Consider the following 26,805-nt stretch of genomic DNA (forward strand, 5'->3'; position numbering starts at 1 on the left):
TGCAAAGCTGAGGTTTTAGAAGTCATGCAAAGAAAACCCTGGGCATGTTCGGGAGCTGCGAAACCCTGAAACGTATTAAAATCGGATAGGGGAATATGCAAGGCGAAGAAGGCTTGCCTTCAGATTGCTTTAGCTGACTAATGGATTTCCTTTCGAAATAAAATGCTCTAAATCCTCATAGGAACCTTATAAAAAGTGTCACTGTGACAGGGACTCTTTTTTTTTTTTTTTTTTTTTTTTTTTTGGGGGGGGGGGGGAATTCTTCAAACAAATACTTTCATCCCTCACCCGCTCTTCCAAAACAATAACCCCTCGGGGGCGGAGGGGAGCAGCAGCCTTTCGGGGGCGGCTCCGCCTGGAAACTCTCGCCAATATCCAGAGTGTTAGGGACCCCAGAACCGCCTTAGTGACCCCTGAACCGCAAACTGCGTGTGCAGGAGTCAGGGTGCGACTGCAGAGGTAACTGGGGAGGACAGCAAATGGACAGGGCTCCACCTGGGTGACACCGGGCTCTGTTTTCACACTCTGCACCTCGCTCAAGATTGAAAGTACAATTTCTTTGAAGTCTCCGCTCTGAAAAATGTTATCTCAGAAATGAAGCCAAAGAAGTGTTTTGTTTTGTCCTTTTAATGCAAATGCCAACCTAAAACGATTAACATTAAAGAGGTTAAAGACCAACAAAAACCACGCATTAGTACTTGATTGTACACCACATTAAAAGTACACGGGTTTGGGGAAATTTTTTTCAACTAATATAAAAGTAAACAGAAGACAGGGTTGATTACACAGTGTTTTAGGAATGGCTTGGTATCATCAGTACAAACACATATTTTAAAAGTGCACATTTTAAAAAATAACCATAGAATCGAAACGTTTATAAATATTTATTGTAAAAAAATCCAAATATTAAAAAATAAATAGTATGTTCAAACTCACAACAGAACATTCCTTCATTACCAAACATGTGTTGAAGGAAAATATGGAATATAAGATGTCTGGAAAGTGGTACAACATATCAACATTGCAAATGTTTTTTGCGAGCTACATTTTCAGAGGGTTCTCCTCTGTACAGTTCACAAGGAATGTGGTATATTTTCCCATAAATATGACAAGACTCAGAATTAATAATAACAATAACAATAATAATAATAATACCCACTCCACTGCAGTTTGACTCGGTCTTTACTCAGGAAAAGTCCCATTAAATTAATGGGGTTGCTTAGAATGGCAGGATTGGGCTCAGATCATTCTGTAGCAACTAAAACAGAAGCACACTGATGAGTTACAACTTCAAGGAATTCGCGTTACGAACAGAGCATTGCATGATCCCCAATGAGAAACTACTAAATAAATCTTGATCAGGCAATCATTTCAGTATACACCATGATGTTTATAAAATGAAGATACAAAAGGGATGCAGTTTGACTATCTTTACACTTACGGACAATAAAACATGAGAGCATATGGAAGCCATCGCTTTGAATGCGTTAACAACTTCGATACATTGCAGTATATACATGCTTAATAGGTATTCGGACTGTTAAAATGATCAAAGCCTTTACTCTTATGTCTATGCTCTTGCTTTCACTCTACTGGAAAGAAAATGTTTGTTGGTCACATACTGGTGTTAATGAAAGACAACATTTCTGCCCTCTCCCAAGAACCGCATTCTGTGCAGCATATGTGTAGGAATAATTTATTAGACGGAAAAGTTCAGAGGATAAAATGCAAAAAAATGGACATCATTTCAACTTTCGAACAGTAAGGTCATACAGACATCTATGGAGGTCTGTACACAGACAGTTTCACACAGACACAGCCACATATATCCAGATGTATGTCTATACACAGGATTCGGTAGTTTGGTATTTTCTGCACCCTCTGGGCCCCTAAAGTTATCTTTAAAAGTTTGATTTTATCTCTTTAGAAACGGTTTAAATCTAACGGGCAGGGTGAGTTTGACAGAGAGGAGAACAAATCGCTGACAAAGAACCTTTTACGTTTCATCAGCGTTGTTAGGACGACGAGCAGGAATTTCTCAGATAATAACTCCCACTTCAAAGATTTCTCAGCTCAATAGAAATTGGACCATCCTTTTTATTCAACCACAAGGGCTGGCACTAAAGACGACTCAACTGTTTGAATTTTTTTTCATCGTGTTTATTTTTCCCCTATTCACAAGGGTACTTGGATAAAATAAACAACAAGACAATTACTGGAACATGGACTTCTAACTTTCCCGGGCCCATGGCCCAGCGCCCATGGCCCCGGCCGTGTGGGTGTCAAGTTCCCCCGCACCGCGGAGCCTCCGCTCGCCACTGCGCAGCGCCGGCCGGCCAGGGTGGGGTGGGAAGGGAAGGGGGGCACGGGCAGCTCCCCCCGGCCCTCGCCCCCTTTCCCGGGTCCTGGGGGACCTCCATCAGCACACCTAGTCCCTGGGGCTGAGGCGGCCCAAGGACGGCTCTTTCGGTCCCCAGCCTACCTTCCCCTGCGAGGGGTGGCGGACAGGAGAGGGAAACACTTCTCGGGCTTTGTGGCCGGGTTTTGCAACGAGAATCTGGGCAGAAACGCTGGGGAGAGACAACGAGAGCTCGCCCCGAGCCTGGCTGGCAGCCCCTTACTCTGGAGAGAAGGAGAGCGGGGCTACAGCACCGGAGCAGAGCCCGGCTCGGGGGAGGGCAAAGCCCAGCAACCCCCAATTCCGCCGAAGTGCATTAGGTGGAGGAAGTATATCTCTAGCAGGGAGCAGATTGAGTGTATTAAGCTAGCATGAAACCAAAGGTCAGTGCAAATGTATCTTAATAGACTGTCTCAAATGGAGTGTGCCTCCTTTGAAGGCCGCTTGCTATTGCTCTCCTCATTACCATAGCGATCCTAACGTGGCATGCTGATGCACCATAAAACTCACACTTTCAACCCCAAAATCAGGCCCTTTGAACAACCCGAGCTTGATTAGACCTTTCTCCTTTTCTTTTCCCCCTTAAAAACCATTTCCTTGCCTTTAGAAACTCGCTCTCAAATCCCAAACGCATTCTCTGATCCCGGCAGAAAGCAGAAACAAAAGTGAGCTGAGGCGACGGTTCAAGCGGGCCTTTTCTTCCTGACAGTCTTATCCATTTTTATTATGGTCTGGAACAAGTGCCCTGTTCGCGTGGGTTTTGTTTACCGGAAATTAAATGAAAATGATTTAGTTCGCGTCAAACAAAAATATATACTTGTATACACAAGAAAAAGGGCCTGTTAGACGTAAATATTATGTCCTTAATGAAAAGACTGGACGGGCTCCAGACTTCGCCTTTCACTATTTAACTATGACTTGCCTATTGCCATAGAAATCCTAACTTACCATGAAGATTCACCGTTGTGAAGAAATACTTCTTTGTGCGAGCTTGCTTTGATGTCTAAGGCATAAGATTCAGGCTTTCAGCTGCGTCTGTCTAGATTACCTTGAGAGCAACGGGGTAGACATCTGTAACAAGCAAATGAAAAATTAAAGGTGATTAGCCTGCACATCCAAATACTTCTGTAAATAGAGAAATAAAGAAATAAACAGAACTCAGGACACGATGAAAATATCCTCCCTGTCCGCAGCTGGTTTCTGTACCTCTCGATTGCCATGACACAAGTTTCGGGGGCTGCAGAGGGGCACAATTCTCCCCTAGTTTGGGCTCCTCTCTCGCACATTTCTCTCGCCTAGGTAATTCCCTATGTGTATTCCCGGTAGCGACACGCTCTCACTATTCGACGTGTTTAAATACAAAAGTTGTCGAGTTTGGGTGAGAGAAGAAGGGAAGCCCCGGCTTGGTGCCCTGGGAGGGAAATAAAACCATATCAGTAGGGGAGGTGCTGGACGTGGGGGTGTTTTTTTATCCACTGACCAGCTATTTATTTTCCTGTAGCTTTTATATTTATAGACATATACATATACGTCTGTGTGCGCATGTGTGTACAGTTGTACACACACACTAACCCCGGACACCTGGGTGCAGAGGTGATGTATCAGACACTAGAAGATGCGGTTACAGCAGCCTTCTATCTGCACTCAGCAAGCCATGCAAACCTCTTCCAGGAGCCCATGCTATTTATTTGCCTATACTATCTGGTATTCTTAAACATCATTAAAGTAATTAAAACGGCACCATTCGGCAGTTTCAAGCTACCCCAGCGGAGGGGTTTGTTTATTTATTTTGGATTGTGGTTTTTTTTTTCCCCTTCCTTCTTTCTCTGAACCAGAGGAGTGAACCCTGTGGGTCTGCGTCGGGTCTAGTTTGAAGCTCTGGAGCGGGATGAAGATGCTAAAGCCGCGTTCCCGGGCCGGTACAAGCATTTATCATCGGGACTGTTCGCAGGACAGCCGTCGCGGAGCAGCGGCCCTGGGCCCCCGCGCTGCCGGGGGGGCTGCCCGGCCCCGGCCCTGGCCGTGACGTCACCGGGCGGGCTCTGCCCTCCACACCCACCCCCCGCCCCCCCGGGACCCCCAGCGCCCACGGTTCAACAGGAGCAACACTCTGGGTGGGGACGGGCATGTTTGGGTATTAGAAGTCATTACCAGTGGGAGCTAAAATGGACAGTCAATCATCGCACCCCCCCTGGGCCTTTCTTTATTAGCGACTACTGGAGGGGGGGTGAAATATATATATATATATATATATATATATATATATGTATTTGTATACAGCAAGAGGGAAAAATAAGGAGATTCTTTAGAGAAACGTCCATCGAACTCGTTAATTAATCAAAGAATTTAATGGATCCATTTTGTACAATTCGGTAACAAATAATAGTTTATATATATATATTTCTTAAAAAAACACACTCTCACAGAAAATCGTGGGCGAACAGAACACTGCAGCACACGGTACTGTTGACAAGAGAAATTCTGTACAGTCAAAATCCATAGGCAACCACTTTGGTCCTTGGGGGAAGGGAAGGGAAGGGAAGGGAAGGGAAGGGAAGGGAAGGGAAGGGAAGGGAAGGGAAGGGAAGGGAAATCACTGAGCTTGTAAACAGACTGGAGCACGGCCGTCGCGGGGGGGTGCGTGGCGCGGAGGGAGGCAGCGGCAGCACCCCGGCCGAGGCGGGCGCAGCCCTCCCGGGTGCAAGGTGCCGGGAGCGCAGGCTGGGGCCCGCCGCCGGCCCACCCGCCCACTTCGCAGCGCGTCGTCTCTCCCGCTGCCCAGCGGCTCTCTCCGCCTCTCCCGCTCGGCCTCCCCGAGCCCCAGAGCAGCGCTCCCCGTCCCCGGGCGGGCGAGGGCCGCCGCCGCCGCTCCGCCGCCCGCCCGCCCTAGCAGCGGGGCCGGGGCTCGCCGGGGGGGCGCGGCGGCGGAGGGGGGGCGGCAGGGGGCGCGGGGGCGCCGCGGAGCCCCGCGCCCTGACACACGTACCATTCGCTCAGGTTGGCGGCGGGCTGCGCGGGCGCGGAGGGCTCGGCGTGAGAACAGGAGGCGGGGGGCTCCCGGCCGGAGTCCGAGGAGGGGGACACCAGGGAGGGCGTGGAGGACTCGTAGCCGGAGCTGGGAGGAGGGGATTTGCAGTGCACTTTCATGTGTTTTCTCAGGGAGCTGGGGTGGGTGTAGGACTTGTCGCAGCCTCTCACTTTGCAGTTGTAGGGCTTGTCGCTGGTGTGGACGTGCGAGTGCTTCTTCCTGTCGCTGCTGTTGGCGAAGCGTCTGTCACAGCCCTCGAATTCACATTTGAACGGCTTCTCCCCTGCAGGAGGCAATGGGCGAGCACAGCCATTAGCGACGCGGCCGCGGGGCAGGGAGTGCCGCACCCCGGCATCCCCCCAAGCCCGCAGCCTCCCAGGGCCCCTCTCTCCGGCCCTGGCACGGCTCCTCTCGCCGGGGCAGCTCCCCTCCGGCCTCCGCCTGCCCCCGCGGCGCCGGCCCTGCCCTTCCCCGCCGCGCTGCGCTCCCCTGGCGCCGCCGCCCCGGGCCCACCCGCCTTCGCGGCCGACTCCGCACCGGGAGCGCCTTGCCCGGATAGCTTCTCCTTCCCCTTCCCCTGCCCCTGCCCCTGCCCCTGCCCCTGTCCTGGTGTCGGCGCGGGGTTTTGTGCAAAAGACAAAGCCCCGAGATAGGGAAAACTTAGAGGCCAAGTGCTCGTTCCGAGCAAACAACGTGTGTTGTCCCCGCAGACTCCGATGTCCTGCAGAAAGAGCGGTCAGTGATTTATCCCTGTGAAGGTTTTTACGTTAAACACATTTCTCACACTCCCCCAGGTGCACGTGGAAATATTATGCATAACCTGGCTAGATCCCATCTCATCCACTCCATTCTTGCACTGATTACAAGCCCATCGTGGAAGACCCACATCCCCCCTCCTTTCCCCACTCCCCGGCTTGCTGATACCGTGTGTTAAGGCACAAAATCTTTCAAAAGAACATTGATTGTGGGGGGCAAAACGGTAGAAATTCAGCGGGAGGATGACTAGGCCGGTGCATGGCACTGTCGGGAGGGTGGGATTCCCTTTTCATTTGAACCTACTCAGTCATGGAAGGAATTGCAATCGGGATTAATTTGTCTGGTAATATGATAAGTGACGTTAAGCATAATAGAAATATAATCGTGTTGCTGGAGTCATGTGAAAGTTTAACCTCGGATCGTGTGGACCGGGCATGGTACACGATATATAGGAAGCTTTCAGGGAAACGCCACAGACAGCTTCGGGGTGCAATGATGACTACACTATTGTCACCGATAATATCAAACTGCAAAACCTTGCTTGCCAAGGAGTACCCGGGTCCAGCACCCACGGAGAATGAAAATAACCTCCTCATCCGTCAAAAGCCAAACAGTATCAGGGTGCAGAGGACACCACAAAAATATACGTCCGAACCCTAAACAAAGCCACTGTGTTCACCATCATGGCGTATGTAGTCGAAAGGACTTCCAATATTTGTAAAAGCTTCCAGGTTTTTTTTTTAATAATTTGTTGGTTTGTTTTCTTTTTTTCCCCCTCTCAGTTCGTCACGATTAAATTTCGGAGGGACGCAGCCCACCTCGTGCTCTGCTGCGGGCAGAGGCACATAAAGGAAGGCATTCCAAATATTTCACATGAATGCACTTTATGCAAGGTGGGTGGGAAAAAGCTCGTGGCTCCGCGTTTAAAGTATGTCCTTTCCGCACTGTAATAGTCAACGAAGGACTCTCTCATCCTGCACCGCTAAGATTTGCACAGAGGATGGGTAAATACCTGGCGTTAGAGGCAAGGGGGATATAGGTTAAAAATAAGGTCTCTTGGAAAACGACGCGGGCCCTGTAACCAAATACTGTCGACATACAGCGGTCCATATGCATAGACACATGCACGCATATAATCTAATTACAGTTTCACGTAAGGAAACAATTTGACCTTCAGCATCCAAGTTGAGACAACAAATCAAGGATATTAGTGTAGTACAAGCAAGCAGTAAGTTAGGAGACCCCAGGGAAAGCCATCCTCATAAGCACTCTGCTTGTGCAAAGTGAGTTACATTCAGGTAAAAGCGGGCTGCGGCGCATTCCGCCTTCCCGAGAGTTGAAAAATGTTCAACTTCGCTTAACCCCCTGAAAGAGCCACGGAAAGGTCCCTCCGTACGGTCAGGTTTCAAGTGGGAAGAGGGCAGCAGTTTCTCAGCCGCCCGGTTTGCATTCTCGGAACGCCTCGATAAAGAGGAGCCACCCGAGCCATTTGCAAGTATTCCTTTCGCGAGAGCAGGTTTTCTTACGTGGAAATCCCTACCCGGCAGGGAGAGGACATTTTACAGGTCCCGGCTGCCGCAGCCTGGGCACGGAGGTGCAGCCACGCAGAAAGTTCCCCGGGCGATGGAGAGGCGCAGGATCTCAACCGCCATTTTACCCCACACTTGTAGCTGGGCAAAAGTGTTCAGTGAAATTCGGCTTGGACACTGTGGCATTACCCCCCACCCCGTCTCCGGGAGTGGATGAAGGTATTTACCAACTTCTCCGGGGGGGTGATGGGGGGGGGGGGGGGGGGTAGGGAGCCGGAGGTGGCGGCCTCCGGGCTGCGGGCGAGGCGCGGGGGTGGCGGGGGCCTCCCGGGAGGGAGAGGGGCTCCGTCCCACGCCTCGCACCATTGTTCCCGGCCCGCTGGGAAGGCGGCGAAGTGATCCCTGCCCGGCCTGCTCGTCCCGCTGCCGCCGCCTTAACGGCCTTATCCTCCAACCCGGAAAATCCGCACATCGCCAGAAATCCCTCTGCCCGCTCCCCAGCTTCGGAGAAATCAGAAGTCATTAATATTTGAGGAGGCAATAATTTTCCTGTTGAATCTAGAACTGTCTTCATGAATAATTCGTAGTGAGTTCTATTAGGGTTTCAGAAACATTGCGTTTTTGACAACTTCTGGGTGTTTAATAGAAACGGTGGAACCATAAAGACCCTGCAGGAGTTTTCACAATACAGCAATTAATCACCGGGAAAGTTAAAGCGAAAAGTACAGTCGCTCGGAATGATGTTTAATAAACGCAAACCTCCGATCTCGGGTTTGCCCTGAACCTGCCTCTCCGATGTAGGTCAGTTTTCCCAAGAATTTAACCATTTTCTGCTTCAGAGACTTCAAACAGTGAGGCCGTTAAAGAGCAGTAAAAGTTTGTTTACTTAAGAAAAACACTGTCATTAAGGGATGAGCTCTCCCGGTTAATGGCTGTACCTGTGCTGATCTGACAAGGAGCTGGCTCGGATACAAGTTATGTGACCCGGGGATACTCCTTTCTCCTCGGAAAAGGGGGCCGAGAAGGCAGCAGAGGAACACAACTTTGCTATCTTGTGTGTGTGTGTGTGTGTGTGTGTCCCCGCACACAGACGAGCTATTCATAGAGCGATGGAAAAATAATTAGGTGACGAGTGACGGTCGCTGTAAAATCTCTGTGCTATGTTTAGACGATAGCGATACGAAATTAGTATACGTTCTGCATATTATATCTCGTCGAGTTATATCATAAAAATGCAACTCCTGGAAGGTCAAGCCCTGCACCGAGCATGGGGGAAGGGGAGTTTTATGAACTGGAAGGCGAAAAAAATCGTTTGGCTGTAAGCGGATCTTACAATAGGATTATGTAGTTTCCCTCGCAGTGCATAAGGCTGTACAGAAGCGGGTGGGAGGTGGAAAACCCTACACTGGAACAGATTAAATTTTCCAAAAAGGGCTTATTTCTTATCTTCTCCTTCAGAGGGAAAAAAAAAAAAAAAAAAAAAAAAAAAAAAAAAAAGCCAGCGCTACAGACTACAAACACCGGCTGCTAAACTAATTAATACAACTTCACAAGCTGCTCCTGGAAGTGTGAAAACTTTCTACGTGCAATTTCATTAATTATAAATGCTTTCCTGGCCGGAAGAGTTCAAACGTACTTTTGCAAGATCGTCCATCGAGTTACTTTATTTTCTGTTAACTAGAACTAACAGATGTTTCTGACACGTCCCAATTCCGCTTAGCAGATCTGCAAATGACATTTCAAAATGTACAGGCCGAAACAATACCAGGTTTTCTTCTCCTTTTTTTTTTTTTTCCCCTCTCCCGAGAATCAGAACTTGCAGCTCCCCATATTTGCAAATGCAGAGAGTCGTTGGAAGGCAATGCTCATTAAAAATGTCAGTGTTATTCAGATCAAACATTTGAAACTCCCTCTGCCCAAAACAAAACTGTTGAGCGAAAAGGTCGCAGCTGTGTTATTCTCACAATGTTAGAGCAGCAGCATCTCAGCGACATCAGTCAAAACTGACTAGACAAGTTGTAACTTCTATTGTTCACTTTTAATTCGTGAGCTTGCACAATGATTTCATTTTCCCCCCCAACAACTTTAAATTGCCAAAAAAAAAAAAAAAAAATCCTCGCCTTTGTGAATAAGCAGAAATAGTAGCTATATCACTCGATATTTACACAGATCTACCCGCATAAACATTACAGCAGCCTCTCCGCACAACCAGAAAAAAAATATGGACGAGAATTCTGAGATTTGTTCTCGCTTTCTCTTCCCCCCCCCCCTTTTCTCTCCCCTCCTCCAAACGGTAAAGAAGCAAACAAATCTGAGAATTTATTTTCCAGCAGTACTTGGCGTGCATTCAATAACAACGCAAAGGATACATTAAAAACAAAATTAAGCGAAACAGTATGCTGAATAACACAGAGAGAGAGAGAGTAAAGAGAGCTTTACATACTGACCTGTATGAGTTCTTTTGTGTATTTTGAGATTCTCTGATCTGGCAAACACTTTGCCACAGCCTGGGAAAGGGCAGGGGAAAGGTTTTTCACCTGTGTGGACTCTGATGTGATTTACAAGTTTATATTTGGCCTTGAAAGGTTTCCCTTCTCTCGGACACTCTTCCCAGAAACATATGTGATTGGACTGCTCGGGTCCTCCAACGTGCTCCACCGTGACATGAGTCACCAGCTCGTGCATCGTGCTGAAAGTTTTCGAGCATAATTTTTTGGGAGTCTGGTCCAACTCAATCCACTTACAGATGAGTTCCTGTTTGATGGGCTGCCTCATGTAACGAAAGAAGGCACCCGGGCCGTGGTGTGGAGCCAGATTCACGTTCAGATTCATGCCACCGTAGCTATGAAGCGAAGAAGCAGCAAAAGGATCTGTCCTGGAGGCTGGTACTTGAGTGAAATGTTCAGACCTGGCGTACATTTCTCCAGGTAACCCCAGTCTTATCTGTCCGTTTAGATGGCCACCTGGAGCTGCATGGGGAGGCTGCTCATGGAGTCCAGTGAACAGAGAGGGATTCCCAGCTTCTGAGTGGTGGTGGTGGTGACCATGGTGTCCGGGGTAGCTACCTGTTGTTGAGACAAACAGTCCGTGGTGAGAACTTGCAGCGGGGTGCTGCTCGGTCAGCCCTGGCATGAGTGGGGCCGGCAGGTCTCTGCGTATGAAGAAGTCCCTACCTGCTGCCAGAGCCTGGGCTGGGTGAGAGACGGGGTAAGGGGCTGCTGGTGACTGCGCCGGGCCAAACGCTCCCGTTTGACTAGAGACCACCTCGGCTTGGCCTGCCATATGATGATGATGATGATGATGATGGTGGTGGTGGTGGTGGTGGAGCTGGTGGTGGGGATGAGGGGCAGGGCTGAGCTTAAGGGCCGCGGGGTGATGCTGAGGAGGAGGATGAGGAGGAGGATGGTGGCGGTGCCCCATGTGTTCTGGCCGGAGCGGGTGCGGCCCGAGGCGGGACTCGGCGGCGTGCTCCCCCGGCTGCGTGGGCGCCGTGGCGTGGGGGTGCCCGGCGAAGCCCGGGAAGCCTGTCATGCTCTGAGGGGGGTGGTGGTGGTGGTGGCGAGGAGCCCCCGCCAAGTCTACTAATCTCAGCGCCGTGTTCCGCCTGGAGAGAGCAGCAGGGTCCATCACTGGGAGCCCCAGAGCATCCACGCTCATTAGCTTCTAATGCTAAAAAGTCACCTGACAGCGGGAGGAGAGAGACACAGAGAGGGGGGTAGGAGAAAAAAAAAAAAAAAAACCAACCAACTTTTTTTTTTTTTCTTTCTCCCCCCAAAAAGTTTCCCGGTCCCGCTGCCCGGGCGGCGGGGCGCGCGGGCGGCGCTGCCAGCGGGTGGGCTCGGCGGGGCCGGCGGGGTCCCGCTTTTGGCGGCGGCGGGCCGGGGAGGTCCCGCGGCGCGGCCCGTCCTCCCGCGGGGCCGGGGAGCCCCACGCGGCGCGGCCGCGGGACGGGACGGGACGGGGCGCGGGCGGCCGCGCGCCGCCCCCGGGCCGCGGCGCCAGCCCCGCCGGCCAAACAATCGCCGCGCCTTCCCATTGGCTGCCGGCGGGGTGACGTCACCGATGACAGGTCCCGCTGCTGACTGAAAGGGTTATCGCTCGGTGCGGCGGAGTGTGCGGCGGGATGCGCATGCGCTGCCGCCGGGCGTCCCCCTTCCCCCGGCACCCCCCCGCCCCGCCCCGCGGCGCCCCTCGGCCCGGCCCCGGGGCACGGCGCAGCCCGCGGCCGTAGCCCGGCCCGGCGGCGGGAGGCCCTGCCCGGGGCCTTCCCCCGGGGCCGCGCCGTCCGGCCGTCGCCGAGCTTCCGCCGCCGGGGCTGCTGCCGTGCGGGAACAAAGCCAAGGCGGGCGGCGGGGGAAGCGTCCCGGCCGCCCGACCCGGCCTTTGTCCATTCCCGCTGCCCTGCCCCGGGGCGGGGGGCAGCCCGCGGGGTTCCCCACCCCCGCCGGGAGAGCCCCGGCAGCCCGGCCGGTCCCCGCCGCCCGGCCAGAGCAGCGGGAGGCAAGGCGGCCCTGCGCCCCCAGTGGAAGCGGGCCCGGGCCAGCCTGCGGGTCCCTGACACTTGTTGGCAGCGCGGGGAGCGGGTCCTTCCCCGGCACGAACGGCGGCGGGAGCCGCACCGCAGCTCGCCCACTGGGCGTACTCGTTTGGCCTGTGCTCGGGCTGCTGTACCGTCGCCTGAGCCCTGACAAAGGATTCCTGGAATACTCATCGTCCCCTTCCCCTCCCCTGACAAGTTTTAGTAGTTATCTGGTTATTGGCTGCCGGAGCGATGCGAGTTATCGTGATGTTCAGACTGAATCTGAGTGTTTAACCCAGAAGAGGGAGTCTCTCTCCCTTTCCCTCTCTCACACACACTTACAGGGTAGTTCCATGTAAAATCCCCATCCTTAGCGTGAAGTAAAAAAGCATCGAAAAACATTCATAACCGACTCGATTCTGATGCTCCTCACCTGAAGGAAATGGCATGGGTCTGCAGCATTTGCGTGGCTAGTGATGAAAGTGTAGGTCAAGGTTTCAGCTTTATACACTGAGGCCTTACAGGTTTAGAAAAGCTTAGGTCTTCAACACAGAAGAAAGCATCTACTTAAGTTTTTAAGAAGGGGATTGTGAACTTTAAAAAAGTAAAGGAAACAAGGGAAAAGATTCTTCTGCCTCAGGAAAGAAAAACACAGCTGTAAATTTCTGCCCACCGTATTGCCACAGAACTCGGATCCTGACATAAAACTGACTCCACCAAAAAACGCGCAGTCTTACGAAATAAAGCAACAATGAATTCCCTAACCATCCTGTCAAACTCTCAGCATTTTTATACACTGAATTACTGTTAACTCGCCAGTGGATACGTAACCGCATGCACGCCAGGTAAAGCTCCCTGTGCAAATTTTTCGTCTTCATAAAAATGTAACAGCATCGACGATCGATAGGCTTTATGTTAAGTAGTAAAACAAGAAACTGCCTGGCAGTGTTCAGCTACTCTCACAAGAGAAGCTACCAACCAATGATCAGAAACCGTAAGATTAAAGTGTAGGACATACATAACCACATAGGGGACATTTTTGTCACAGCTTCACATACTCTGGACTGTCTGCAGTTACGTATTTTGGCTCTGCTTGGCTTTCACCATATTTCCCCTGTAACACAAGGCTGATATTTAGGTACCTCGCTATAGATACATCCTTGTGCACATCTTTCTGAGTGGAGATGATGAAAAGTGACAAATGATGCAATTAGCTCTCCACCCTTACATAACATGTTTACGCAGGCATTTTAAACCACACACCATCCTCACAATATCTCAACTTTCAAGTCTACTTGCTCTACGAAATGGATTTGACAGTCCTATTCATGACCATCTCAATAGGAGTGCACAGAAGAGACAAACGTTAGGAATGATGAATCTGTTACTTACAAATGTACTGAGAGTGTGAATTCCAAATAAAGCTGCTTTCCTCATACCTCCTTAAAACACTGCATCTCTACATACTTGTTATCCATCAATTCTGACACTTCTCAGTCAAGGGAGAAAACATCTGGAACAGTTTATCAATTAAAAAAAATGTCATAACCGGTTTGCCCTAAGCTCATTTAAAATATTGTGATGGTTTCTCGTCAGACACTCATGGCTCTCAGCTGGCCTCTCACTCAAGGCGTTCTCTCACTCCCTGTTCCAGGAGAACCTGGCCCTCGGTGTCCCTCACTCTTAGGTGAAGTTGGTGTGAGCCCCGGTTGCGTGCGTGGGGGGGAGCGGGGCGGGGGGCGGGCGGGGGCCGCCACATGACTGCGGGGAGGCGGAGAAACGGGGAAGAGGAGGGGAGCGGGGCCAGACCCGGCCTTGCTCCGCGCATCTCCCAGAATGTTTTGAAAACTTGAATGCCTGTTTGTGCAGCCCTTTGGCAGCTTGAGCTCGTACGGCTGCCACTTCAGGGGTGACCGAGGTGTCCTGCTTCTTGGCAGCGGCCTGAGCCCTGTTTGACCAGATAAGTCGGGCTCTCGGCTAACTCTCAAATGTGTCAACATCAGCTTGTGCAGGGCCATTTTTTTTTTTTTTAAATTATTATTATTTCCTTTTCAACCCACCTGGCTATGGTAAGGGCATCCCCTTCTAGACTACCCTGGGGACTCATGAGCTGGATGAAGTCAGAGCCTTTCTAGGGGGAAAGCAAGATTGCTCAAGCAGCAGAACAGAAACATCCTGAGCTGAAGCTGAAACTCAGACATCAGGGCAGGTTCACAGGACAATATTTTTATAAGATCTAAAGGATAGATCTTGTTTTAAGGGAAGATAAGTTTAGAGGGACCACGGTGCTCTCTTGAGTGCTAGACCAGCACGAACAGACGGGCAGCTTGAGCCCGAGTACAAATTTTCTAGTGGCTGCTGTGTTTCTGCCATCCCGTCCACAGCCCCCGGCCCCAAAGCCCGCCCGTGCAGGAGGGCTGCTCTAGACAGGTGGCATGTTGTAAAGACGAGTCACAAGCACTTTTCCCCTTCGCTCCCCTCGTCTGGCCCAGCTCTACCGGGGAAGAAGTTAGTTGGCCGAGGCAGCGCCGGGAGAAGGCAGGAGCCCCGCACGTCGGGGCTGTGCCCTGGGAGGGGAGCTGAGCTGCCTCCCTGCCCCCCGCACCGCCGTGCGGGACCCAGAGCTCCGCCTTCCCACACCTCGGGGGTACGGGGCCGAGCAGGGCAGCCCCAACCCTCCGGCCCCTGCCTGCACCCCGGCCCCGCGCCCAGCGGCTGCCGGGGCCTACGGGATGGAAACTGCGTCCCACACCCCTTTGGGGTAACTCTCGGGGGTGGGGACAGCCCCAGCTGCCGAATGGCTTTACAGATCCACCAGCCTTTGCCCTGGTTTGGGTAGGGATCTACCTATAGAGCAAGACGCTTACCCGTATTTCTACCTTGGTCAGAGAAGGGGCTTGCTGTGAAGGTGAGGTGCAAAGCCCCAGAAAATCAGGGGCTGCTCGTGTTGTGCTCTTTGACTATGGACCGGATCCTGCTCACCCGTAGAGTCCTGCTCAGTGCAAGCAACAGCTTCTGCCCCGGGAAGCATCGGGGAGAGCAAAATCTGACCTTCACCCAGCTCTGTGCTCTTCCACGTCCATCCCTGCGGAAACTTCCCGACGAGCCAGCTAGAAACTTTCCAGCCGGTGACCGAGGACTGGACGGGACGGGATGCCCTGAGCTCTCCAAACAGCACGTTCCGGGCTTCAACTCCCGGACTAGAGGAGGGGGACGATTTCATCTGAAAATCCTAACACTTACTGTGAGAAAGGAAAAAAAAACGAGGAAGAGAAACGGAGAGGACTGAGAAGTCACCCTGTGCGATTCCTTAGCCCCCAAACTCGCTCGCAGGGAGAGATGAGGGCGGCAGCGAGTGACACAGGGGCAGGCGCAGGACCTGAGCCCGAGTCCCTGCCTGCCCCGGCAGAAGGCACTGCTGTTTAGGAAGAGGTGTTTCAAGAAAGCCTTTCAGTAGTGCCAGCATCTCCCCAGAGGGAAGAGGAGAGGGTACCCGGTGGCTCGGGAGCACATTCTGCCTTTGTTTCCACTCCCCCGCCCCATTCCCATTTACGGGGTCTTCTTTACTTCAGGGTTCTTGGGTAATGGGAACTAAGCTACCAGACGAGCAACGGCTTGTGCCTAGGTTTGCTTCTCACTTTTTGTGACCTAGAGCTACCCTAGGACAAGCAAATCATATGCTTATTTTAAATAGAATATTTCATTCAGTACCTCAAGATTAAGGTATTCCTGTCAGATAAGCTGTCAGTCACTAACTACTTAGACACCACATTGTGGAAGCCTGGTATCCCTGGTAAAGATGATACATATCATGTAAACCCCATCAACAAGATCAAAGTCTTCTTCTTTAATAGGATCCAATACATGTCAAACCTCATTCCAATCAAATCGTCCGTAAATGAATTCAAGATGAATATGTCATAGAATAATGTGACAGTGCAATCACATGGGGTCAGGGGTTGTTGTTTCAATGAGAGAGTCGTCAAATATTAATTCTAGAACCTCCAAATGAATAGGCATTGAGCAGGATTAGGCAGCTGCTGGTGGGGAGTTGTGTCGCTGATTTGTGTTTATGCAAGTACGTTAAACACTAAGCTGAAAAAAAAAAAATTGTCTCCTTTGAACTGAAAAAAAGGGCATATTTTAACTTACTTGACTTTTCCAGGATGTTTCTGTAAAGTCGTTTTCTCTTCCTCATTACAAGGGTAGTCTTGTGCCTCATTTCCTGACTTTGTTCCTGTTTGGGGAGAGAGTTGGAAAGTTAAGAGCAAAACCATTTGTGTGTGATATAAAATGAGTAAGGCGCTTTACGACTCGGGCATCATGGATTCAAAAAGAAAAGAAAAACCCCAAACAAAACACAAGAGTAAAGCACCTAGGGTGGGGGGAAGAGAAGCCTTCTCCGAGGGGAAACTGGAGGCTGTCTCCCCAGCAAAGCAGCACATGTTTTATGGAGTCATGAAGTTTCCATGGCTGATTTAGGGGAAAAAAAAATATGAAAGGACATCTTTTCAGTTCTCCTTTGATCTGACATTCACCTTCTGGCAGGCTATTGTAAGGCAGGTTTTTACCAACTCCACTATATTGTTTACAGATCCTTCCCTCCCGAAATTAAATTTCGGACTCTCTGCGAGCCTCCAGCGCAAGTTGTTGTCTCAGCAAGGATTAGTATAGTACCACCCTGGCACTTCTTCCTGCCTATAATTTTCAGCTTGCTCTTTGCACTCTGCGAGGCAGAGCACTGCCACTACTGCAGGCAGAACTTTGCACAGCTTTCTTTGAGCGGCAGCAATAAGCCCGAGAGCAGATCTGGGGTTTGATGCGGTGTCCGAGTCTGAATTTTTGCACATATCTTTGAAATTCTCAGGCTCTGGGTTTGAGGTTTTTTGATTGTTTATTTGTTTCTCCCTCAATACAGAAAAGAACACCAGAATCTGGAATCTGTTACTTCAAAGGAGATTATTATTATTATTGCTTTTGCTACTATTATTATAGGGACCGTAGGGCTGGTAAATAAAAATCTATACTAACACAAATAATTGATGATATTAATTATGAAACTTCATCAGCGTATCACAGTCATACTTTATCACAAATAAAGTGATATCCTCAATATTTTCACCGCTGTGATGAAAATTACTGCTGAAATAAAAAGAACTAGAGGAACCCCTTAGGAATTGTATCTTCCAGCCAACTTCCATTCATCCTCACACTTTTATCAAGTCAGAGCAGCAAACACTGCCCTGCTAGCGAAAGGTTTGCAGGAGTTGTGCTTTATTGGTTAGAATGGGAGGCTGGAGGAGTGCTCAGTTCCCAAGCATTCGCCAAAACTTGTTGAAACTGGACAAAAAAAAAAAAAAAAAAAAAAAATCGCTGCTTTTAATATTTCAAATGATTACCAGATGACAAAACACGAAGGCAAAAACAGTTGTGGATTTCAGAGTAAATATTGGCTAAAACTCCGGCTCGACCTCACACGCCTTTCTCATCTAGGCAGTGTCACCGGCGGAGCGGGGGGGTGCGGGTGCCCCACTGCCCGAGCTGGCGGGATCTCCGCCGGGCCGACCCCTGGCGCTCCGCTGCGGGGTACCAGCCCCCCCTCGGCTCCCAGCTGGGGCTGGGGGTGCGAGGGGGTGCAGCCGGCGCAGGCGGGACCCGGCCCCCCTTCCCCACACGCTCTCTTCGACACCCGGCCGGCGGTGCGCCGGCGGAGCGGGTCCGGGAGCAGCCGCCGCCCCCGCGGGAGCCCGGCGGCCCCGGGCGGGTTTGGCGGCGTTGCCCCGGGATGTGTGAGCCGGGCTGAGCGTGCGGCGCCGGGGACGACGTGTGCCCTGCTGCCGCCGGCTTGTCACGCAACCTGTGCTCTCCGCTGCGGCGCGGGGTGAAGCGAGAGTTCGCCGGGGAGCTCTCGGGGCAGAAATCAAAGTTCCTCGGCTGCGGGTGCAGCGACCCCCGAGCCCAGCCCAGCCAGGCGAACGGGCTCCCCGCCCGGCAAACGGACTTCCCGGGGCCGAGGGACCGTGCGTGACAAAGGAGCAGCAGGGCGGGGGGCGGGGGGGCTCGGCGAGGAGCCCCCGCCCGTCCCCGCCCGGTCCGGCGCTGCGCCGGTGCCCGGGGCTGGCACATGGAGCCGGGCTCGGGTCAGAGGTCACCCTCGGGGACGTCACCCTCGACGGGGATTTAGGATCATGTCCCCTTCCTCAACCGGCGCCGGGCGCGGGGGGGCCGGGACCGAGGTCTCAGACCCTCCGCGGGCTCTGCGCGAAGTTGGCCGAGACACCCAGCTCCTTTGGCAGCTCCCCCGGCCCTGCCCGCAGGGGGGTGTGGGTGGAGGGGGCCGGCCGGGCTACCGGGCTCCGTCCCCCCTGCACCCGCCTATAAAGAAGGGCGTGCAGTGCCGGAGCGCCGGCTCCCCCGGCGCGCCCCCGTGGCACCGGGCGCGGCGGTGGGCGAGGCGCTGGGCGGGGAGCGCGTCCCCCGGGAAACCTCCCCACGGGGCTCGCCATTGTCATCGCTCCTCGTCCTCTGCCCTCCGCCCCGGCCCTCCGGCCCCGCCTGGGCGGCCGCAGGACCCAGCCGGACCCGCCGCCTGCCCGTCCCCACCGAGCCCGACCGCTGTCGGGGCTGGGACCCCCTCCGCCTCGCTCCGCGAACCCCCGCCCCCCCTCGCTGCGCGGACCGCCGGGCCGTCCCCCCCCGTCCCCCCCCGTCCCCCGGACTCAGGGGGGGGCGGGCGAGGGGCCCGGCGTCCGGCGGAGGGTGCTGGAGCCCTCCCCGACGGCACCCGGGCGCTTCTCCCTCCGCCCGCCCCCGGACGTCGAGGTGCCGCCGGGGGCCGGCCCCCACGTGGGCGAGGGGCAGCCGAGGCACTGCGCCCCCTCACCGCGGGGCTCCAGCCCTTCTCCCCGGGGCGGCCAAGCCTCCTCCCGCCAGGCCCCCCCGCGGGCAGGGAGACCTCCTCCAGCTCTTGGGGCAGGCGGTGGGGGCTCGCCAGCTGCCCGGGCTGCTCAGACACCCCCTGCTCCCAGGCACTTACCCCTGCGACCTGTTGAGGTTTCCCCTCATTTCTGAACTGACAAAAATAAAAGTGGGGTTGGGGGGGAAGGGAAAAGAAATAAAGAATGAAAGAAGAAAACAATACCCCCCCCCAGGAACCCACCACCTCTTTGGCGCTTCCATCGAGGCGGTCATCCTTCATTTCTTCTTTTCTTGCTTTCTGGAAGCAGTTAGGGAATGTATGATGAAGCAGAAATGAGCCGTCAGGATGATATTTTAATGGCTTATATGTCACGTTGGTGCATGTGGCTTTGAACTGGAGCAGCTTTCGTTTCCTGCAGAGAGCGCGCCGCAAATCCCACTTGATAACTTCTACAACCCACAACATTTTTTTTTTTTTTTTTAACATTCACTCTTACACTGTATATTTAGATACGCTTCCTAAAAATATCCTCTCGTCTGCCTTCTCGTATATTTTGCACCGATCTGGAGTGATCACTGGGTTCCCCCTGCACTGGGAGGCAGGCTAGCCCCGGACTACCTAACTTTCTGGATCTCCTAATGCCATCGCCCTGGAGACTTCACAATAACGCTGACAAGTCTGTCCTTTGCTTAATTTTAGCACCAGGTACAGAAAGTAATGTAACACTCGCCTAAAGACCACGTCCACACACAGGCGCTTTCCTAGAGCGGGTATACCTGTTGCTATAAACTATTGCAATTCCTTTGAATGGATTTGGCAGAATAAATGCAAACGTGTAGATTCAGCCCAGCATTATTCTGAAAAAAAACCCCTGTGAAGCCTCCCAAGATTCACGGGAAATTACATAATACATCTGCTTTGAAAGCGATCTCCATGCACCGAGCACAAGCAAACTGCATCTGCAGATAAACTGCAGCGAAACATTCCTTCAAGGCGTATCAAAGTTTATTTGTTGTTTGTTTGTTTGTTTTCTAGGCGCAATGGCCATTTTTACACCTCTCGAAATGAGGCAGTTCTCACCCAAGAAAGGTTCGCGCAGCAGCGCTGCTGGTCTCATTCCCCAGTACCTGCCCTGCGGATTGCTTACCAGCGCCTTTAATTAGAGAGGATGAGTTTAAAGTTTCTTTGTTTGGCACTAGGAATTGGAGGGGCTCGGATTGAGCTGCGAAGGAGGCAAGTGAAGGGCTGAACAAAGGCGAAATGGAAGGAGTCCGACTCTTAGCGAGCTTTTGGTGTTTTCGTTACTAGAAAATAATTAGAGCTAATGAATATGCAGGCGACTGAGTAAATATATAATTTGCCGGGTTTATATATGTACACACACAAGGGCACATGCGTAAGTGTATATATACGTACGCACACAAAGACGTCTATATTTTAAAGTTTCACGAGAATTTTTTTTTTTTTTTAGTGCCGAAGCATCGTTTAAAATATTGTACAAATGTTGCTTAGCTTAATTGATTAAACCACAAAGGTTTTCTGCTTTTAAATGCCATACTTATACCTTTCAACAATCATTTTAATATATAGTCAATGGCTCTTTGTAGAGAGAACAAAACAGAACTATCCGCAGTTTTTCAATAGACTTTGAGCTGGGGAAAGACAGGTTAATCGAGGGTTGCATCTAGAAAACAACCAAGTGTTGTATGTTTGCACTGAATCCAAATGTCTGCATTTTTCTAACTAAATCAAAGGGAGTGTTATTTCTTTTTCTGCTCACTCATCTGAAGGTAAGTAAATTTTCTCTGGCGATCAAAAGCCTGGTCAGCAACAAAGACACCGCCTGCTTTTTCCACCGTCCTGGTGTGGCAAGTTGAGGAATTTCAATAACTGTGACAAGGGTGACTGATTTGTGAACTAGAAAAGGTTTGAATGTCAGAAAATTTACATTGCTCCTATCGAGGATTTAAAATAAATTTTTACCAAAAAAAAAAAAAAAAAAGAGAGAGAGAGAGAAGAAATATCCGGGAGTTTCATGCAGCAGGAGGAGAAACAATGTAGGTTTGGGAAATTTACAGTTTTACCTGAATGAAAGAGACTCCGTAAAAAGAGAGTGAGAGAAAGGGAGAGCGAGAGAGAAAGGAGAAAGAAAATAACAAAAAAGAGGCGAAACAACAACAACAAAAGTAGAAAGTTAAGAGTTCTCACCCACCTGCGTTTTGATGGGTGCAGAAAACAAGATTTATTTCAGAAACCTGATGGAGGGACAGAGTCAGCTACTCAGAGAAATCACGCCTGGTGTTTAAAAATAAAATCAAATGCACCCAGCACCTACTCTCGGAGAGCTTCAGTTTTAAACAAGCGGAAAACAACTTCAAAAGAAGCGAGTCCCTACAGGGCTTCTCTTTTCAAAGACTAAAAAGTTGCTCGGTGATCTTAAAAATTCTGGATCACCAAGAAATCATCATTACCATCATTATCAGAGTGCTGGAGAGAGAGGGACAGAGAGGGAGAGCGGGGGAGAAAATAACCCTAATAATAATCAAAGATATATTTTTTTTTTTTCCTTAGCACACATACACACAAAAAGATGCTCTGGAAATATTTTCGTGGAAAAAAAAAAAAAAAAAAAAAAAAGGCTTTATATATTAAAAAAAAAAAAAAAAGTTGCTACTCCTGCAGCCCTGTTTGTCAGAAGGGATGTCAGGGCGCTCACAATACCTGCGATTGATGAGGCGGAGGGGCCAATCAGCGGCGGGAGGCGGCCGTGCGCGCCCCTCGTTGGCGGGGCCGGGGGGAGTTACGCGGGGAAGGGGGAGCCGGCGGCGGCCAATGAGCGCCCACGTCCGCCCGCACGTCGCTCCGCCCCCGGCTCCCATTCATCAAGGGGGGGGACGGTGTCGTCTTTTCAATTCATTTATCTGCAGGAATGATTGCCGCTATCAGTCTCGCGTTCACCGCCCGGCTGAGGAGGTGAAAGTTTCTCCCCAGGAAGATAAACCGCAAAAGACAATATTGTGCATGATTTGCGCCTTTTTTTGCAAAGCGAAAAAAAAAAAAAAAGGTCCCCAAAAAAAAAATCGGGGAGAGTGTGGGGAAGCTCGAAGAAGAGAGAGAAACAATCTCTCGGCCACTTTGCAACATTCCTATAGCCAAAAAAATCACTGAAGGAAGTTTCTTTTTTGTTTTGGTTTTTTTTTTTTTTTTTTTTTTTTTTTGCTGCCTGTGTTGATCTCTCTCCGTTATTGTTATTTGCAGCCAGTTTATTTTTGAGCCCACCCAACCCCCCCTCCCCACTTAAACCTCCCTGAAAAGTCAAAGCAGAAAGACAGTGAATATTTTTGGGGCACATTTTTATTATTATTATTTGCAACTGCGAAGATCTCTTCCCCCCCTTCCGCACCAGCCTCTTTTTTTTTTTTTTTTTTCCCCTTCTCCCCCCCTTTTTTTTTCTTCCCCCTGCGCTGATGCCGAAGGGGGTGTTTTTGATGTGGTTGCTTTGGTGGTGATCGTCGCTGACTTTCCAAAGAGGGTGTTTTCGCCGCTGCTGCTGCTGCTGCTGCTTCTCTCCGCGTTGTGTGTGTGCGCGCGTGCTTTTTTTTTGGTTGCTGCATCGACGCTGGGAAGATGCTTCTGGATGCTGGACCGCAGTATCCCGCCATAGGAGTCACTACCTTCGGATCCTCTCGCCACCACTCCACGGCCGATGTCACGGACAGAGAAGTGGGTCTGGGGATCAACCCCTTCGCCGACGGCATGGGCGCCTTCAAAATCAACCCCAGCACCCACGAGCTGGCCTCGGCCGGCCAGACCGCCTTCACCTCGCAGGCGCCCGGCTACGCGGCGGCGGCCCTGGGGCACCACCACCACCCGACCCATGTCAGCTCCTACTCCAGCGCCGCCTTCAACTCCACCCGGGACTTTCTGTTCCGCAACCGCGGCTTCGGCGAGGCGGCGGCCGCCAGCGCCCAGCACAGTCTCTTCGCCTCCGCCGCCGGCAGCTTCGCCGGACCCCACGGACACACCGATGCCGCGGGACATATACTTTTCCCGGGGCTGCACGAACAAGCCACCAGCCACGCTTCGCCGAACGTGGTGAACGGGCAGATGCGCCTGGGCTTCTCCGGAGACATGTACGGCAGACCCGACCAGTACGGCCAGGTCACCAGTCCCCGCTCCGAGCACTACGCCTCGACCCAGCTGCACGGCTACGGCCACATGAACATGAACATGGCAGCCCACCACGGGGCAGGGGCCTTCTTTCGTTACATGCGGCAGCCCATCAAACAGGAACTCATCTGTAAGTGGATTGAGCCCGAGCAATTGTCAAACCCCAAAAAGTCCTGCAACAAAACTTTCAGCACGATGCACGAGCTGGTGACTCATGTCACGGTGGAGCACGTTGGAGGACCCGAGCAGTCCAATCACATATGTTTCTGGGAAGAGTGTCCGAGAGAAGGGAAACCTTTCAAGGCCAAATATAAACTTGTAAATCACATCAGAGTCCACACAGGTGAAAAACCTTTCCCCTGCCCTTTCCCAGGCTGTGGCAAAGTGTTTGCCAGATCAGAGAATCTCAAAATACACAAAAGAACTCACACAGGTACGGTACCTTCGCGGTAGCTTTTCTCTCTGCGAGTGGAAGCGCTCAGCGCCGGGGCCGGAGCGGGGGGCGGGAGGGGGGGGGGGGGGGGGCCGGGGCGCTGCTTGGCTGAGGGTCGGGGTGGGAGGGGGAGGGTTATGGTCCAGGGCCACTGATTTTTCCGGGAGAGGCAGGATCGGAGCTCCGCTGCGAGACGAGCTCGGTCACAGCCACGCCAGCGGCAGCAACAAAAAGAAAATTATCCCTGCCGAGGGAGAGGGGGAAGAAAGGCAGGGTTTGCTGCTGGGATTGTTAGGGCGGGGGGTGGGGGTGGGGGGTGAGGGGAGAAAATCGCAGCAACCTGTCCTGTTTAAATTTATAGGTTTTAATTAATTGTCGTTCGGCAGTTTTGACTGTGGCACGATGAGAAATTGTGCTAAATATTGCAGGCAGCTCATCCGTCTCCCCTCTGCAATTCAGGGCTTGGTAAATATTTAATTCCGAGGAGCGATTTTAAATAAACCGAGCCCGGCGCGTTAGTGTGTTATTGTTGTGCAGAGGGCAGGCGCCGGGATCCCTGAGAACTTTTCCCCATCGCGGGAGGTGGAAAAGCAGCAGCCCCTGGCCGGGAGAGCGCTCTCCCCCTGCTCCCACCCCTGAGCGCCGAAAGCCAGTGCCGCTTTCTCGAGCGCTTTTGCAGAGGGTTTGTGGGGCTGCCCTCGCGTTGTATTTCCCGGCCGGATAATTTTCAATATTGCAAGAAAATACGGGGGAAGGGGCTGGGGTGGGTGGGAGCGAAAAATATCACCAGAGTGATCTATAAAAACGGAAACTAGACACTGAGGATAGTGTGTAAATACCACCACGCCTGCTCTCCCGCTTGGAGCGTTGAGAGGAGGGAGAAGTGCCCGGGGCTGGGGCTGCAAACGAAACTCGCCCCTCCAATGGGGGAGAAAAAAAAAAGTTATTTAGCTTCCCCCTCCCCCCTCCCCCCCCGAAATCGGCGCTGAGCAGGGGTCGGAGGCGCGGAGAGGACAGGGAAGAGAAGCAAGGTTTTGGGATTTGAGCCTCGTTGAAGTTAGAAAGTTGTGTTTGCAATGGAGCCCTGGGCTTCCGTCCCGCGGTGCGATGGGGACAATGAGCTATCCAGCCGGCCCTGCTTAATCAGACCCGTTTTCCCCCCCCTTCCCTCTGCAATAGGTGAAAAACCATTTAAGTGTGAATTCGAGGGCTGTGACAGGCGCTTTGCAAACAGCAGCGACCGCAAAAAGCACATGCATGTGCACACTTCCGACAAGCCCTATCTCTGCAAAATGTGTGACAAGTCCTACACGCACCCCAGCTCCCTCAGAAAGCACATGAAGGTAAACGGAGGGCGCCTGGTGTGCGGGGCTGGGACGCCGCCTCGGGCCTGGCCGGGGGAAGGGGCTGCGGGGCCGGCGGGCAGGAGCGCCGGGGCCGTGGGGCGGCGGAGCCAGCGGGCGGAGCGAGGCCCGGGGCCGGCCTGCCGCGGGGCTCCGTCCGAGCTGCTGCGGCCCGGGCCCGGGCCCGGAGTCCGCCCCGCGCCCGGCCGCGCTCGGCCCCGGCCCCGCGGGCAGGGCCTTTTGTCGGTGCGTTTTACGCGGGGAGGGGAGGGGGAGGCAGTGCGAGGAGCGGCCGGTGGGCGCTGCCCGGCCTTCCCCGCCGGGCCGGGGCCGGGGCCGGGGCCGGGGCCGGGGGGCCGGAGCCGGGGGGGCGGCCCCGGGGCTGGAGCCGGCGGGGAGCCCCGCGGAGATGCCCGAGCCCGGGGCTCGGCGCTGGGTCCCGTTGTCTGGCGCGTCCCCCGCCGAAGGCGCCCGCCGCCAGGGCCTCCGTCCCCCGCCGCTCTCTATTTCTGCCCGGGTTTTCTCTTGCAGGTCCATGAATCGTCGTCGCAGGGGTCCCAGCCTTCTCCCGCCGCCAGCTCAGGCTACGAGTCCTCCACCCCTCCAACCATCGTGTCTCCATCCACAGAAAACCAGACCGCCAGCTCCTTATCCCCTTCCTCCTCCGCAGTCCACCACACGTCCAGCCACAGCACGCTTACATCAAATTTTAACGAATGGTACGTCTAAAACGCTAAAACAAAACAACAAAAAACACAAAATGAAACAAAACAAAAAAGCCCCAAGCGAGCAAACAAATACCCTATTTAAAGACTCCAAAAATAATGAACACTTTGAAATCAGAATTTAAATGAGCAAACAAAAATAAAATGCTGCCAGTAGACCCAGGACTGACTAAAATGAAGACTTCATTTTAATTTTTTTTCCTTTCTTTTATTTTTTTCTCATTTATTTCTCTCATTTTAAATTTTTTCTTTCTTTCCTTTTTTCTCTCTTTTTTTTGTTTGTTTGTTTTATTTTTTTTTTTTAATTGTTCTGCTCTGTTCCAAGGCTTGGTAGGCGAAGGGGTTAGTAGAATGCGTAAGAAGACAAGGTTACCAGGGCAAATGCCAACTGTGTAGGGCTTTACTGGAAACCACTGATTAGAGATCTCCAACTGCATGTCTGCTCGGGCAGCGGCCTTCCCCCCCCATCCCCTCTTGTAAATACAGAATTATTAGCTTCAAAAACAAAACAACAAAAAAATGTACTGTTTGATTTTGTAAATAGTTATATCGCAAGTTGAATAAGGGGATATGTGGATTTGTGGTCTTTGCATATATGTGGGGGGAGGGGCGGGCGGGCGGGAGCGGCGACGGGGAGGGCGGAGGTGGTGGGGGGGCAGAGGGAAGAGGTAGAAATTCAACTATTTGTACTGAATGGCAAGAATGTTCTAGTAAATGTGTACCAAAATGTGAATTACTTTGTATTATTACAGTCTAAACGTCGATCTAACAGAATATTATTGGTATTAATGTGCTTTTTTGTATAAAGTGCAACATTTCGTCCCAAAGTCCAGTCTAAGTAGTGCAGTAAAATGTTGTTACACGTCCTGTCAAGAAATTCGTATAGTGAAAGCCTGGATCTGCGTGTCAAACTGTTACATTTGTTTATGTAAAGTGATATTAAAAAAAAAAAAAAAAAGATATAAACTATATCTGTCCGTTGCTT

General features: G+C 52.0%; 2 protein-coding genes across 14 annotated transcripts; one reads left to right on the top strand and one right to left on the bottom strand.

Moving 5' to 3' along the window:
* Positions 1-971: 971 nt before the first annotated feature.
* ZIC4 (Zic family member 4) lies at positions 972-16,452 on the bottom strand. 11 transcript variants are annotated; one of them, XR_012634023.1, is made up of 5 exons: positions 10,159-11,419; positions 5,597-5,709; positions 5,385-5,513; positions 3,347-3,469; positions 972-3,143 (listed from the first exon to the last, which is right to left on the bottom strand). XR_012634023.1 is itself a non-coding variant. In XM_074911663.1 (4 exons), the coding sequence occupies exons 1-4, from the start codon at positions 11,366-11,368 to the stop codon at positions 3,443-3,445; spliced, it is 1,479 nt and encodes a 492-aa protein (XP_074767764.1). In that variant the 5' UTR covers positions 11,369-11,419; the 3' UTR covers positions 972-3,442. The 11 variants fall into 11 exon arrangements, 8 of the variants coding, with proteins under 8 accessions (XP_074767764.1, XP_074767765.1, XP_074767762.1 ...); XR_012634022.1 differs by having other exon boundaries at positions 972-1,258; positions 5,385-5,709; XM_074911663.1 differs by having other exon boundaries at positions 972-3,469.
* A 6,164-nt stretch (positions 16,453-22,616) lies between these two features.
* On the top strand, positions 22,617-26,441 carry ZIC1 (Zic family member 1). 3 transcript variants are annotated; one of them, XM_074911667.1, is made up of 3 exons: positions 22,617-23,752; positions 24,932-25,113; positions 25,657-26,441. In XM_074911667.1, exons 1-3 carry the CDS (start codon positions 22,777-22,779, stop codon positions 25,822-25,824), a joined length of 1,326 nt encoding a protein of 441 aa, XP_074767768.1. In that variant the 5' UTR covers positions 22,617-22,776; the 3' UTR covers positions 25,825-26,441. The 3 variants fall into 3 exon arrangements, with proteins under 3 accessions (XP_074767768.1, XP_074767767.1, XP_074767769.1); XM_074911666.1 differs by having other exon boundaries at positions 24,932-25,095; positions 25,627-26,441; XM_074911668.1 differs by having other exon boundaries at positions 24,932-25,095; positions 25,648-26,441.
* Positions 26,442-26,805: the final 364 nt, after the last annotated feature.

The sequence above is a fragment of the Athene noctua genome, chromosome 8 (assembly GCF_965140245.1).
Source record: "Athene noctua chromosome 8, bAthNoc1.hap1.1, whole genome shotgun sequence".
Taxonomy (NCBI): Eukaryota; Metazoa; Chordata; class Aves; order Strigiformes; family Strigidae; genus Athene; species Athene noctua.